The 13,054-nt window shown below is 38.2% G+C and overlaps 2 protein-coding genes across 2 annotated transcripts; both read left to right on the top strand.

Annotated features, from left to right (window-relative positions):
* The first annotated feature begins 591 nt into the window (after window positions 1-591).
* Window positions 592-6,648, top strand: LOC102217822 (rab5 GDP/GTP exchange factor-like). Its single transcript, XM_005795077.3, has 9 exons — window positions 592-829; window positions 3,090-3,268; window positions 3,344-3,471; window positions 3,785-3,936; window positions 4,022-4,091; window positions 4,179-4,314; window positions 4,762-4,856; window positions 5,319-5,575; window positions 5,658-6,648. The coding sequence occupies exons 2-9, from the start codon at window positions 3,111-3,113 to the stop codon at window positions 6,015-6,017; spliced, it is 1,356 nt and encodes a 451-aa protein (XP_005795134.1). The 5' UTR covers window positions 592-829; window positions 3,090-3,110; the 3' UTR covers window positions 6,018-6,648.
* A 1,013-nt stretch (window positions 6,649-7,661) lies between these two features.
* On the top strand, window positions 7,662-12,938 carry psmd9 (proteasome 26S subunit, non-ATPase 9). Its single transcript, XM_005794964.3, has 6 exons — window positions 7,662-7,825; window positions 7,900-7,999; window positions 11,640-11,833; window positions 11,956-12,057; window positions 12,272-12,360; window positions 12,485-12,938. The coding sequence occupies exons 1-6, from the start codon at window positions 7,700-7,702 to the stop codon at window positions 12,510-12,512; spliced, it is 639 nt and encodes a 212-aa protein (XP_005795021.1). The 5' UTR covers window positions 7,662-7,699; the 3' UTR covers window positions 12,513-12,938.
* Window positions 12,939-13,054: the final 116 nt, after the last annotated feature.

Raw genomic sequence — 13,054 nt, 5'->3', positions numbered from 1 at the left:
AATTCTCTGTCTATTTTTCTTTATGTCACATGACATTTTGTTTTTTCTTTTTTCAATTTTTGTCATATGTTTTTTGCTTTGTTTTTATATTTTAATTTCAGATTAAATTTCTCCTACTGTTAATGCATTTACCGAGTTAAGCTCCACTTTGGTGTTATGGTTATTGTCATCAGGAATATATTGGTCGTAAAAACAGCATATTTTATCCGCTTTCAAATAAGAATTAATGACCAACTTTGAATAAATATCACAGAAAACGTGAAGTGTTCTCAAAATAATGACTATTTTTGAGTCTTAATAAATTCCTGTCTTCTAAATGTCAAGCCTTCTTCATTGGCAGAGGAATGTCTAACACGGATTTCAAAATAAAATGCAATCATAAAAAGACCATAATCTAACAGAGACATGCGTAGTCAGTTGGAATACTTTTTATTCATCTAACGTAAAGATTAGTTATTTTTAATTGTAACGAGAGATTTTTTGGGTAATTGTGGCAGATTAAAGAATCGACCGCACATACAACCTTTATTTTGAAAGCATGATTTTATGTTGAAGTGTCTCACTCTTCACAGCGTTTCCTTCCTACGTTCTTCCGGTTCCACAGGTTTCAGAAGTGGTCGAACTTCTGACTGCGTCAGATCTGCTTAACTTTTCGTTGGCACGCAACATTTTCCTTATTGGTATTTTATATCCTCAGGCATCTCCGTGTCATTTATCGACTTATTTAAAGGTTGTTACTGAGGTTGAGTGAATTATGAAGAGTTTATGACAGAAACCTTTCTTTAAGTGAAGAAGCTTGGGATGATTCTTCCCGCTCGTTGAGTGACAGGTGAGCAGCAATGATTTACTGACGGATTTATTGATTGTTTTATGCAAAGGTTGAGGTGTTGCTTTGAGTCAGTCAGCATTAGCTCCAGCACCGTCAGCTGACAGTCAGTCGCTCTGACTTTACAGCGATTAGCAAACGGCTAACGCCAATTCTCATACTAAACTAAGATTCATGGAGCTTCACTTGCTATTTAACCAGAGGATCTGCATTAAGTTTGTTTAGGCTTTTGCAAAAACCCGTAGAATTTATTTGTAGTTTGAAATGTTGCCAGGAAATCTTAAAAGTTCTGTAACTTACAACTATTTTCAAGTTGCTTCTGACATTTTTCAGTCTGAGGTTGAGTGTACAGGTGCACCTCAATAAATATCTGTCCTGGTTGGACCTCCTTCTATATGAGTTACTGCATCAGTGCGGCGTGGCATGGAGGCGATCAGCCCCTGCTCTGCAGAATGTAATGGAAACCCAGGTTACTTTGAGGGTGACCTTCTTATGTTGACAATTCTCTGAAGATTATTGTGTTAGGACAGTTTTCTGGCCAATCAAGCACAGCAGCACTGTGGTCATTGAACCAGCTTTTGGGGTCTTTGGCCCTGTTGGCAGATGCCAAGTACTGCTGGAAAGTGAAATCAGAAAAGCCATAAAGCTTATTATCAGAAGGAAGCATGAAGTGCTCTAAAATTTCTTGGTACTTGTTCTGACTTTGGAATTGATTAAACATAGTGGACCAACATCAGCAGATGACATGTCACCCCAAATCAACACTGAATGTGGAAACTTCACACTTGACCTCAAGCAACTTGGTTTTCTATAATTTTAAAATCCTCCGAGAAAGAAAAATAGTGGGTTTCACTATTTGCAAGCAATGCCTGTTAAAATAATTGAAATAACCCTTGAAATCACCTTATGTCCAGGGCATATTAGTTTGACTTTTTGAATTGAATTACAGCAATAAATAAACATTTCAATGATTTAATTTATTGAGAGACATGCATATTTTCCATAAAAACTAAAGCCCTGATTATCATTTGTTACACCAATAATGCAGTAGTAACAATGCTTTTTTACACTTTGTCAAAAAAAACAAAAAACATTGGCAATCCTTGCCGTTTTAGACAGCTTGATGAACCGTTGTTCTGATTCAATCTTAATTGGAGCAACTTGTGAAGTGGAGACAACAAACATTCCTGAATTTGTGTTTTGTACAACCAGGCTGAGATTAAGAGATTTTAGATTTTATAAACTCCAAAACTGGACAAAGCTGATTCCAACAGATTATGAAAAGACTGGGGAACAGACAGAGTACAAAAAGGGTTTGCAACACGAGCATTTTCAAATTTAGAACAAAATTATTACCCCTAGTTTCTCTCAGAGGAATAAAGCAATAAAAATAAGCAGCAATATTATAAATATTACCCTAACAGATGTATGAAATAAGAGCTTGCAAAAGTGGGGCCTGCTCAGGATTAATCCAGTAGTTATTATGTTAGGGCTCATTTTATGTACTAGTAAAAAAATACTGGCACTTATCTTATACATTTGAAACTCTATTAACCAATTTCTTGCTGAAAATGATTAATATAGTAGTGTATTGATGCTTCCTTTTATTATGTTGATGAAAATTGTTACAACTCCTTGTTTCTACAAATCTAAAGTTGTATTACGGCCCACACAACTTAAGTCAGATGTAAAATCTATGGGATCATATCTTAATTTAGTCATATTTTGTCTTATTGTAATAACTGGAGCAGATTATTCTGTCTGTTTCTTACAAAATAAATCTTAATTCTTAAAAGTCACTTTTAGAGCTTCTTAAATTGATCTTTTTTATCTATCAAAGGTAATGTAGCTGTCTAATCTGAATAAAAACCTCAGTGCTACATCATACTAGAAAGTAGAAGTGTATTGGGCATTTATCAGGTAAACATGAATGAGAAAAAGAAAAGAAAAATCTGGAAAAATAATTATTTTCTGTCCCATTATTCCTTCCATTTTTTTATGTGTCCATCTATCCACCAACATGTCTGTCCACCCATTAATTTATCTATCCATCTAACCATCCACCCATTCCTCTATCCATTTGTCCACATCTCCATCTGTCCTTTGAGTTTAAAATAAATCAAAGTTGGAATCTGAAATTATATGAAAGGTTTTCCTGAACACTATGTATTAGGCCTGGGTGTAGAGTTCATACATTGGTTTCTGTCAATATTTTGCCACTTAATTTCTCTTCCTAACACCTCTTTATGATTCATCTATTAAGGTTACCTAAGAAAGTGCCATCATGTGGACAGACAAACAAAGAGGGCTCAGAGTTTCCCAGGAGGAGCTGCTTTGCAAGAACGCCTGTGGGTATTATGGAAACCCAGCATGGAAAGGCTTCTGCTCCAAGTGCTGGAGAGAGAGATCACGCCCACCTGGATCACAAAGACAAGACACGAGGTGGACGATTTACTTTTGACACACCATCAGCTTTTCTGTTTAAAACCTGATTCTGATGTATTATCCTCCTTGCAGACCCAGCAGCGATGGAGCCCCACCCACATTCTCCAAATTTGAGGAGAAGAAAAACATTGAGAAGGGTCGACGAATAAGCACAGTGAGGCGGCTGTTCTGGGGCAGCTCTTCACCTCCAAAGCCCCAAGGTTGGTCTTCTAAGCTGCTAAGCTTCTTTTTAGGCTGGACTGTATTCTTAATAAAATATAAAAATAATGGAATACGAACTTAAAGGCTATCAAGGCGTTATATGTTTGCTAACAGGTAGGTTGTCAGAATGATGTGTTCAGATTTTCCTCCATAGCGTTTTGCTTGTTGGTTATGTAGGTTAATATTATTGTCATTAAAGTTTGTGGTTGTTTTGTTGGAAAACTCCTTCTAAATGAGATGATAATGTGCAGTTTTGCAGAAATAATCTTGTGGATGATTGTTTGACCTTGCATCCACTTTTTGTTTTTCCAGAGACCTCTGAAAGTCACACTAAGATGTTAAAAGCCTATGAGAGCCTTGAGCCTGGAGACTTCACTGGTTTTCTAAAGATCCTGCGGAGTCCATCTTCTCAGCGTCTGCAGTCCCGCTGCACAGCTTTCCTCAACACAATGGAGGCTTATCATGTAACTATGTCCACAAGTATCTATACTTATAGTTGCTTCCTTTTTAAAAAGTGACATCCTTATCAAAGCCTGGCACCATTTTCAGAATCTGCAAATACAGAAGCAGTCAGACCTTGTCCAGGATTTTTATCAGTCTTTTGCTGAATATTTTAGAAGTGAGTACAATTGTTGCAGTTTGTTCGGATCTGTTTTTTCTTAAACTTAGAAGAAAGATGTTTAGTAGTCTTTTATTTTGTTTTCAGGCTTCCCAGAGACTCAGGTCACTCAGATAATGGAGCATGTGGAGAAGCTTATAATGACTCGTTTGCACAAATGGGTTTTCTGCCATGACAGCTGTGATGATGAACAGAAGGACCTGGCTCTTCAGCGCCGAATACGGTAACGCGGTTAAGAAATCAGTAACTCATCTCTGAATGTAATTAGCGACGCTCATCCCTTCTGTTATAAACAGAGGGTTTCTTCACAGTCTGGAAAAAGATTGAATTAGTTTGAATTATTTTTCAGGTTTTGATATGTTAATAAAATAGAATACAGAAAAAGGTTTTATCTTTCCTCTTCCTCAGACCTAATTTTTTTGCTAATTAAAATATAAACTAAAATTCTGCACTCTGATTCCATATGCATAAAAAAGTGTATGTGGAAGCCCTCAATTGGATGATCTTTACATCGGCCTATTCATTTATGTTTTTTTTCTCTGCATACATGAAACTAGGTTGCAAAGTCTGAAGTTTGAAAAATGTGTACATTTTAAACTGGTAATTTTGTAGGAGCACTTTAAACATTGGCTCTCAAATCTTGATTCTCATTGATCATTTTCCTTTTCAGCTCCCTAAACTGGGTCACACCACAGATGCTGAGTGTGCCTTTTCCGGATGAAGACACCCCAGTCACAGGCGACCCCTTCCTGCCTGCCATCACAGGTGATTTACCTCATTTATTGACTTTATTGTGGACCTTTGGAAGCTTTCAGTCTTTAACTAACTTGAGTAAAAGTGTTGTCCATCTCTTTGCTTAACTATTTAAATGTCACAACATTAAGCAGCTAAATAAAGTTAAAGACATGTGAATGCATTGAAATAATTTGATATGCCATGGTTCTCAAAATGTGGTACGATTGATTCTCAGAGGAAATATTAGTAACTATCAACAATTTGAAACAATTTAGTAAATTAATAACTAAACTAATGTGGAGCGAATCAACCAAAATAGCCGTCGTTATCGTTAATAGGTTTTTCTAGAGTCAACACAAAAAATTAGAAGTCCAACATATAGTGGCAGACACAGTTTGACATGTCTTGTGGGTCTTGTTATAAAATGCCTGAGAACCAGGGATTTAAAATATTGTCTTGGTTCATTTATCTTTTTTTCTTCCTTTTAATCAGCCATAATAGAAATGGATGCCAAGCGAGCGCCGCAGGACAAGCTAGCCTGTGTGTCAAAGTGCAGTCAGCACATTTTTGAAGCGCTGTCCACCTCCAACAATGAGCCTGCAAACGCGGATGACTTCCTGACGAGCCTGGTGTATGTGGTGCTGAAAGCCAATCCGCCTCGCCTCCACTCCAACATGCAGTACATGATTCGTTTTGGCCTCCCCCACAGCCTCATGGCTGGAGAGAGCGGCTACTATTTCACAAACTTGGTAAGTTGTTTGAAAGCGCTCATCCTTCATACACCGCAGAGTTGGGGAGATAACCCAAGCTTGTCGTTGTCCTCTGCTTCAGTCCTGTGCGGTGGCTTTCATTGAGAAGCTGGACGGACCCGCACTCAACCTCAGTCCTGAGCAGTTTGACGGCTACATGCGAGGTCAGCGCGCTCCTGCTGCATTAAAGAGGCAGCAGAAGGCCAACGGCACTCAGAAGCTGCTGGAAGAGCTGCAAGGAAGGCAGGAGAAGCTGCACCAAGGTGTGGATGCTCTGAACATGCATCTGCAGAAGTGGGTCCAAGTAGTTAATTCCCAGCTGGATGAGGCAACGAGCCAGTTCGATAAGGTACAGAAGGAGATAACGGCTCAGACGGAGGCCTCTGAGGTTGTGACCTCTTCAGCTGAGGATGGATCCCAACAGAAGGAGGAGGAACAGTAGTCTAAGTGTGAAGCTCTAACAGAAACGGTCTGAGAGCCCACCAGAGGCATCAGAACCCCCTGGTGTGGTACCTCATGATCAGCACTAACAGACGAACGCTGCTGGACAAACGAGACCTACATTCCGCTGACAGATTTGCACAAGTTTCCAAACGAAGAGACGTGACTCATGAGATGAAGAAAGGAGGATGAAGGAAAACTTGAAGGAAACTTGGGACACATTTGTCCTGAGGCATCTGAAGGGCCAAAATATCTTTATCAAGTTATTCTAACTTTATTGAGGTCATTAAAACACATTCCAGCTTAGTTTTATGCATTAACACACAGGCACTTCTAACACTTAAAGGTGCTGAACACAAAATGTTTTCCCTTATGTCATGTACCGCAATGACTTTATGGTGACAGGTCAAAATGTGAACTAGTATCAACCACTACAAGTTTACAAGGGGATGTTTGTGACAAAGGTTTCTCAGAGCTGTCTAACTTATAAAATGTTTTTCTTTGCAATTTTGTGTAACACATTTCCATATGTGATGGTGTACAAAAGATGTTTACAGTTGTTGATTTATGAAGAAAATTAAAGTTATATTTTTGTTCAATAATTGAATCAAATTATAGATTAAAGCGATTTGATTTACAGATTGTGTGACTGATTTTAAATTTTACCCTGGTTTGACCATTTTTGCTATTATAAAATTTAAGTTTAGACTAACTGCAGAGTAGAGAGCTGACCTGAGATACATCAGCTTTATGAACAAGATGCAGGTTTAAATTTATTGAGAAGAGGAAACAATGACAAACATGAAGAGGAAATGGAAATCATATTTGGATAAATCTAAATACTTTGTAAGAGGCCAAAGAGGAATTAAATTTGAAATGGGTGTTTGAACAAAACAACACCATACAAAACAGAAAGTAAGCATAATTTTATTTCATACCAACAAGACTAACGATATGGAGTAGCCAGACCTGAAGGAACCTTGACTACAATAGAAAACTTACCAAGAAATGCAAAGCAGCTGTGGAATGTAGTTTATGTACACAGGTGACAAAGGTTCGTCCACTCTACTGTAACGTAAATGTGAAGTAGCTCTCATGAACTGTGGTTATGCTAAATATTACATTTTCAGTGAATAAACTAAATTAAGCTAATAACAGTTTACACAGCAAGAGTTTAAGTTTGTAAAGAAAAATGGAGATACTATTTTGAACGTCTAATAAACCTTTTAGCTCACTTCCTGTGGAACACTTGCTATCAAAAAGATTAGAGCATCATGACATCTGCTCATCAGATGCAGCAGATCGATCAAAGTCCAGTCTGTTCCAGATGGTGCTGCACCGAGGAAGATATGCTTTTAAAGAAACAGCTGTAACCTGCTTGGACATGCAGTCCTAACTCTACTCTGGCCATATCTACTCTTGATCATGAAGACAGTCAGTTATATTAAAACTAATATACTAACTTTCCCCAAAATGTTATTTTAGCTTATTAAGCCACTAAAGAATCGCGTCTTGTTTACACGAGTAATAATAAAAATGTACAAATGTATTATATGTTTTGCTTTCTGTAAGTAAAAGGTTTCATATTTTGGTAGTGTCTACATTTGGACAGTTGGGGTCGCTGCACCGGAAGTAGCGTCATAGGAACGCTTGTAGCCGGAAGAGAGAGATGGTTTAGCAGCCATGAAGACGACAGGAGAAAACAGAGCCGAGGGCTTTGAAATAACAATGGATGACGTGAAGAACCTTATTAAAAAGAAAGATGAAATTGAAGAGCAGATAAAGGCTTACCACGACGTTTTAGAAGACGTAAGTTGGGCCCACACTCGGTGGAGTTATCTAGCCCAGCGCGGCGCTGAACTTGTTTCTCCTGTTGTTTACAGCAAGGTGTCGGAGTTGAGGGTCCTCTGGTTGACGCTGAGGGTTATCCCCGAGCAGATGTTAATTTGTACACGATCAGGGACGCGAGGCACAATATATCATGTAAGGAGCTGTTTGTCTTTGTGTTTCTCTATAAGCAGTTCCTGGGTGAACTACAGCCATTTCAATCGTCTCGCAAGTTTAGTTTACTTTCCATTCAGTCTTTCTGAGCTTGAACTACACTGTGTTGTCGAAAGTATTCGCTCATTTTTCCTAACGAACTTGAATGACATCCCCATGCTTGATCCACATATCATACCACCCTTTGCGGTTATAACAGATTCTTCTTATGAGGTCAAACACTGATGTTGGACAAGAAGGCATGAGTTGCAGTTTCTGCTCTTGTGGTCTGGATTCTGTGCAGACAGTGAGGTTCGTCCACACTAGTCTCTCTCCTCCATATCTTAATGGACCTTACTTTGTGCATTGGTACCCGGAACACAATACTATCCGCTTTGCTCCAAACTTTGCATGTGACATGAAGCAGTCAGACAGGTGTTGTTCTCCTGGAAACAGCCAAACGCAGAGTTGTCTATTGCATTGCCAGACGGAGGGAAATGATTAATCAGTTCAGAGTACAGGTCTCCACTGTTGTAGACTCTGGTGCCAATGTGCTTTACACAACTTCATCTGATACTTTACATTGCACTTGGTGATGTATTGCTTGGGTATAGCTTACGGAGCCCTCTAGGGGACATGGGGATTTTTTTTTCTTTTGCGTTCCCTCGCAAAACTTTTGCGTTCCCTCGCAAAACTTTTGCGTTACCTCGCAAAACTTTTGCGTTCCCTCGCAAAAGTTTTGCGTTACCTCGCAATACTGTACTGGTCAGTTATGCAGCATAATTGAATACTGTAAGCCTTTCCTACGGTGGGCGCCGTACTTTATGCTTTAATATAAGGTTATGTGAGTTATTTCCATGAATTTTAGTATCTTTTTGTGAAATATCTGAAGTTTTATTAGGATAGAAAGGCACCACAAACCTACGATATAAACAGAAACTGTTAGAGATTTTTTGGTATTATCATTTCATTCTTACTCTGGTTCACCTTAAGTCTATAGATCTTAGTGATTTTCTGTTTAAAGTGATCTTCTGTTTAAAGTGATTTTCTGTTTAAAAAGTTCTCTTCTTTAAATGACCTGGAAGTCACTACTGTCTGTTTATCTTCATGTGAAACAGTTAACAATGTGTTTCTCAGACCTTTGATTAGTTATCACACCTAGGAACTGGGTTGCTAGTTGATTGTATCAGAAGTTTTACGACCTTTGTTGTTTTTCCTGACTGTCCCCTAGGTAGAAATTCCTTAGTCGTAAAACTGTGTTTGATTGTGTTCGTTTCGGGGGCTCCTAATCTTATCAGCACCAGCCCCCTTTGCTTTTGTTTTGTGTTAATAAAAAGACAAGCTCTACTGCAGAGTTTCAGAACACATGGTGAACTGGTCAGAGGAGCAGTTCTCTGTGTTTTCTCCTTTTGCAAAAGCTTGGCTATAAAATTCATAATACGTTGTCTGTGGTTCTTTGTTTTATATAGGTTCGAAAGGAAAAATACCTATCAGAAACTTTCCGTAAGTAGGAAAGAAATAAAAACACATTATAATTTGGACTATTTCTGAGTTATTATCGCGGTTAATAAATCATCTGACAGTTTTGATTGTGTCTCTGTTGTGTTCGTAGTCTGAATGGTTTAAAGAGCTGCTTTCAGTGCCGCTCCATCTTAGCCTTAACAGACATAAACATGCAGTAATAAATCGATTTTCAATCAGTGTTTTGCACCAAGCAGTTTTTACTGTTAACAAGTTTTTATTATTAAAAACACGACAAACTAATGATGGTAAAGGGCCGCACTGGGTTAACTCGGGGAATCTCATCTGTCTGTGTATCAATCAACTCCAAACCTTTTCTTTGTTCTGTCACAATTATCGATTTATTCCATTTTGATGATTATGCTCCAAACTTTGCAAGGACTGACCGCCCCGCTCACAGCTTCCTAATACACACAAAGCCAGTATCCTTCCCATTCATACCTGGTGACGTCACTCCCACGTCGACACACCTAAGTGTCAAAGCCGCTGCTCCTGTCATATCAATAATTACTTATTTCATTCATATGGCTCTTACAGAGCCTCAGTGAAAACTTGTTTATTATTATTAACTGTTTGGTGCAAAACACTGATTGAAAATCGATTCATTTATTACTGCATGTTTATGTCTGTTAAGGCTAAGATGGAGCGGCACTGAAAGCAGCTCTTTAAACCATTCAGACTACGAACACAACAGAGACACAATCAAAACTGTAAGATGATTTATTACCCGCGATAATAACTCAGAAATAGTCCAAATTATAATGTATTTTTATTTCTTTCCTACTTACGGAAGGTTTCTGTTTATATCGTAGGTTTGTGGTGCCTTTCTAAAGAAAGATATAAAACTTCAGATATTTCACAAAAAGATATTAAAATTCATGGAAATACCTCACATAACCTTATATTAAAGCATAAAGTACGGCGCCCACCGTAAGAAAGGCTTGCAGTATTCAATTATGCTGCATAACTGACCAGTACAGTATTGCGAGGTAACGCAAAACATTTGCGAGGGAACGCAAAAGTTTTGCGAGGGAACGCAAAAGGTTTTGCGAGGGAACGCAAAAGTATTGCGAGGTAACGCAAAAGTTTTGCGAGGTAACGCAAAAGTATTGCGAGGTAACGCAAAATTTTTGCGAGGGAACGCAAAAGGTTTTGCGAGGGAACGCAAAAGTATTGCGAGGAAACGCAAAAGTATTGCAAGGTAACGCAAAAGGTTTGCGAGGTAACGCAAAAGTTTTGCGAGGGAACGCAAAAGAAAAAAAAATCCCCATGTCCCCTAGAGGGCTCCGTAATAGCTGCACAGTCATCCATTAAGGTAATCTGAAGAACCTAAAGTTTGAAATTCTGTAGCTATTTATACTACAGAGTTGGTGAACTCTGGTGTTTTATGCAGCTCAGACTCTGCTGGTCCCATGCTGTGATTTAGCCAACCACTTTGGAGAGACTTGCTATTGTTTCCGATCACTTCCACTTTTTTATAATACCACTAACAGTTGACTGTGGAACATTTAGTAACAAGAACATTTTACAACCAGACCTATTTTATAGATGACAACATCCCAACAGGCTACACAGGAAGAGACTGAAATACCTACATTCAATTATTTGAATGGGTGAATAAGTATCTTTGGCAATATTGTGAGCTTTACAAAGACGAGGGGACAGAGATTTCAATCATGAGATGTACGTAGCTATAATTCAGAGAAAGAGGGGCTGAATATGAATGGCCACCATTGTTTTCAGACTTATTTGTAAAAAAAAATAATAATTATGTATAAAATTATGCATCATTTTCATTCCCCTTAAAGGATAGTGTACTATTTTGTGTTGGCCTACCACATAAAATCACAAAAGGTTTATTGTAGGATATTGTAGGACAGTTCAAACTGTTAAGAGAATTTTTGCAAGGCTCTTCAAATGATATAAGTGACCCTCCTGTTTGAAACACTTTCCCATGTGAAACTAGAATACTACTAGCTAGAATTCAATGGTTGGTTAGCTGTCAGTTTTGCTGCTTGGCTTTCTCTTTGAAAAGAGAACATTATTATTCTTCACAGCACTTCAACTGTGATGTTTATTCTTGCATTTAAACTATTAGGCTTTTGTTTTGCTTGTGTTTCAGGCCTACAAAATGACCACAAAGCCATCATGGTAGAGATAGAAGAAGCTCTGCACAAGCTCCACGCTAGAGAGAAAGCCAAGCGGGAACGGGACGAGGCAGAAAGCCAGGAGGAGCCGATGGAGGAGCAGGTCACTCTGCCTCCTCCCTTTGCTCGAGTGGATGCCGTCACATACGGCTCACCTGCTTCTGGAGCTGTGAGGAACATTTTCTCTGCTCTTTAACGTAGTAAAACCTTCAGATAAACCAACATTTATGCTGACATTCATGTGTAAAGTTTCAATTTCTTTGCGCATGATTGTTGTTTTTTTTCTCACAGGGGCTCAAAGTAGGAGATGAAGTCATTGAGTTTGGCTCTGTGAACACAAACAACTTTCAGAATCTGCAGAATATTGCTGCAGTGGTGCAACACAGTGAAGGAGTAAGTTTAGTTTGATTTCACTTGTTTATATTGAAAAATAAATTGTTTTAAGTATTGATAATCTTGCAGTTTGCTGTAGCTTAGTAATTCAGTTTTCATGTTTTATTTTACTTTACTTGCAAAAACAATGTAAATTTGATTGCTTTTACCATGATTGTACTTTCTGAACATGCCTATCAGCCAATGTAAACAGCAGCATAATGTTCGTTGCCAGAAACCTTTACGGGTCGCTGTGATCAGAGATGGCCAAAAGGTTCAGATGAGCCTGACTCCACAGCGGTGGTCCGGCAGGGGTCTGCTAGGGTGAGTGCACAAAGCGACACGAAAACTGTCATTCTGACTTATCTAGGCAGCAGAAGCAGTTTGTGAGTCTAGTTGTTATTAGAATAACTGTTAACATCACAGTTCTTTCTTCTTTTTTTTTCAGGTGCAACATTGTTCCAGTCCAGCAATAATCCACACAACCTTATTCCAGATCTCCTGAGTGTTTTCTACTCTGTACAGCAGAAGCTTGGATCTATTTCTATTTTTCAGTTTCCTAATTAAAATCTTGAACACTTTCTCCATACAATGACTAAGAACAGAATATGTCCAAGTTAAAAGTGCTGCAGCAAAGGGGATCACACTGAACCTATGATTAAGATCTGCATACATTCTTCCACACATGTTTAAAGAGGCCGGCTTTTGGATTGAAGTTTCTTTTCTCTTGGGAGCGTGAAAGAAGATGGTCATGGTTATTAAAGATGGGATGCTTCAGTAATTCTTATCCTGTGTGTACATATGACTATTCTGGTTGAATAAATAGTTTTCTTGAAGAAAACAAGTAAGAAACATTTTGACTTGTATGAAGTGATGAATTTTTGCAATAAATACATTTTATTCAATATTATATTATATTTAAAAAATTTTATTATCATAAAAAATATTTAAGATTAAATGATGGTGTGTTAAATGAATAAACTACTACAGTTGTGCTTTAATAGCCAAAATATATTTT

This window comes from Xiphophorus maculatus, chromosome 12 (genome assembly GCF_002775205.1).
Source record: "Xiphophorus maculatus strain JP 163 A chromosome 12, X_maculatus-5.0-male, whole genome shotgun sequence".
Taxonomy (NCBI): Eukaryota; Metazoa; Chordata; class Actinopteri; order Cyprinodontiformes; family Poeciliidae; genus Xiphophorus; species Xiphophorus maculatus.
Note: the sequence above shows the minus strand (reverse complement) of the source record. Positions and strands in the feature narration are given on the sequence as shown.

Excerpts from the sequence above, each read along its gene's own strand:
- LOC102217822 (XM_005795077.3), top strand. The coding sequence starts at position 3,111 with ATGTGGACAGACAAACAAAGAGGGCTCAGAGTTTCCCAGGAGGAGCTG. Across the intron at positions 3,472-3,784 it reads TTCACCTCCAAAGCCCCAAG|AGACCTCTGAAAGTCACACT; the intron begins GTTGGTCTTCTA and ends TTGTTTTTCCAG. Across the intron at positions 4,092-4,178 it reads TTTTGCTGAATATTTTAGAA|GCTTCCCAGAGACTCAGGTC; the intron begins GTGAGTACAATT and ends TTTTGTTTTCAG.
- psmd9 (XM_005794964.3), top strand. The coding sequence starts at position 7,700 with ATGAAGACGACAGGAGAAAACAGAGCCGAGGGCTTTGAAATAACAATG. Across the intron at positions 7,826-7,899 it reads ACCACGACGTTTTAGAAGAC|CAAGGTGTCGGAGTTGAGGG; the intron begins GTAAGTTGGGCC and ends TGTTGTTTACAG. Across the intron at positions 12,361-12,484 it reads TCCGGCAGGGGTCTGCTAGG|GTGCAACATTGTTCCAGTCC; the intron begins GTGAGTGCACAA and ends TTTTTTTTTCAG.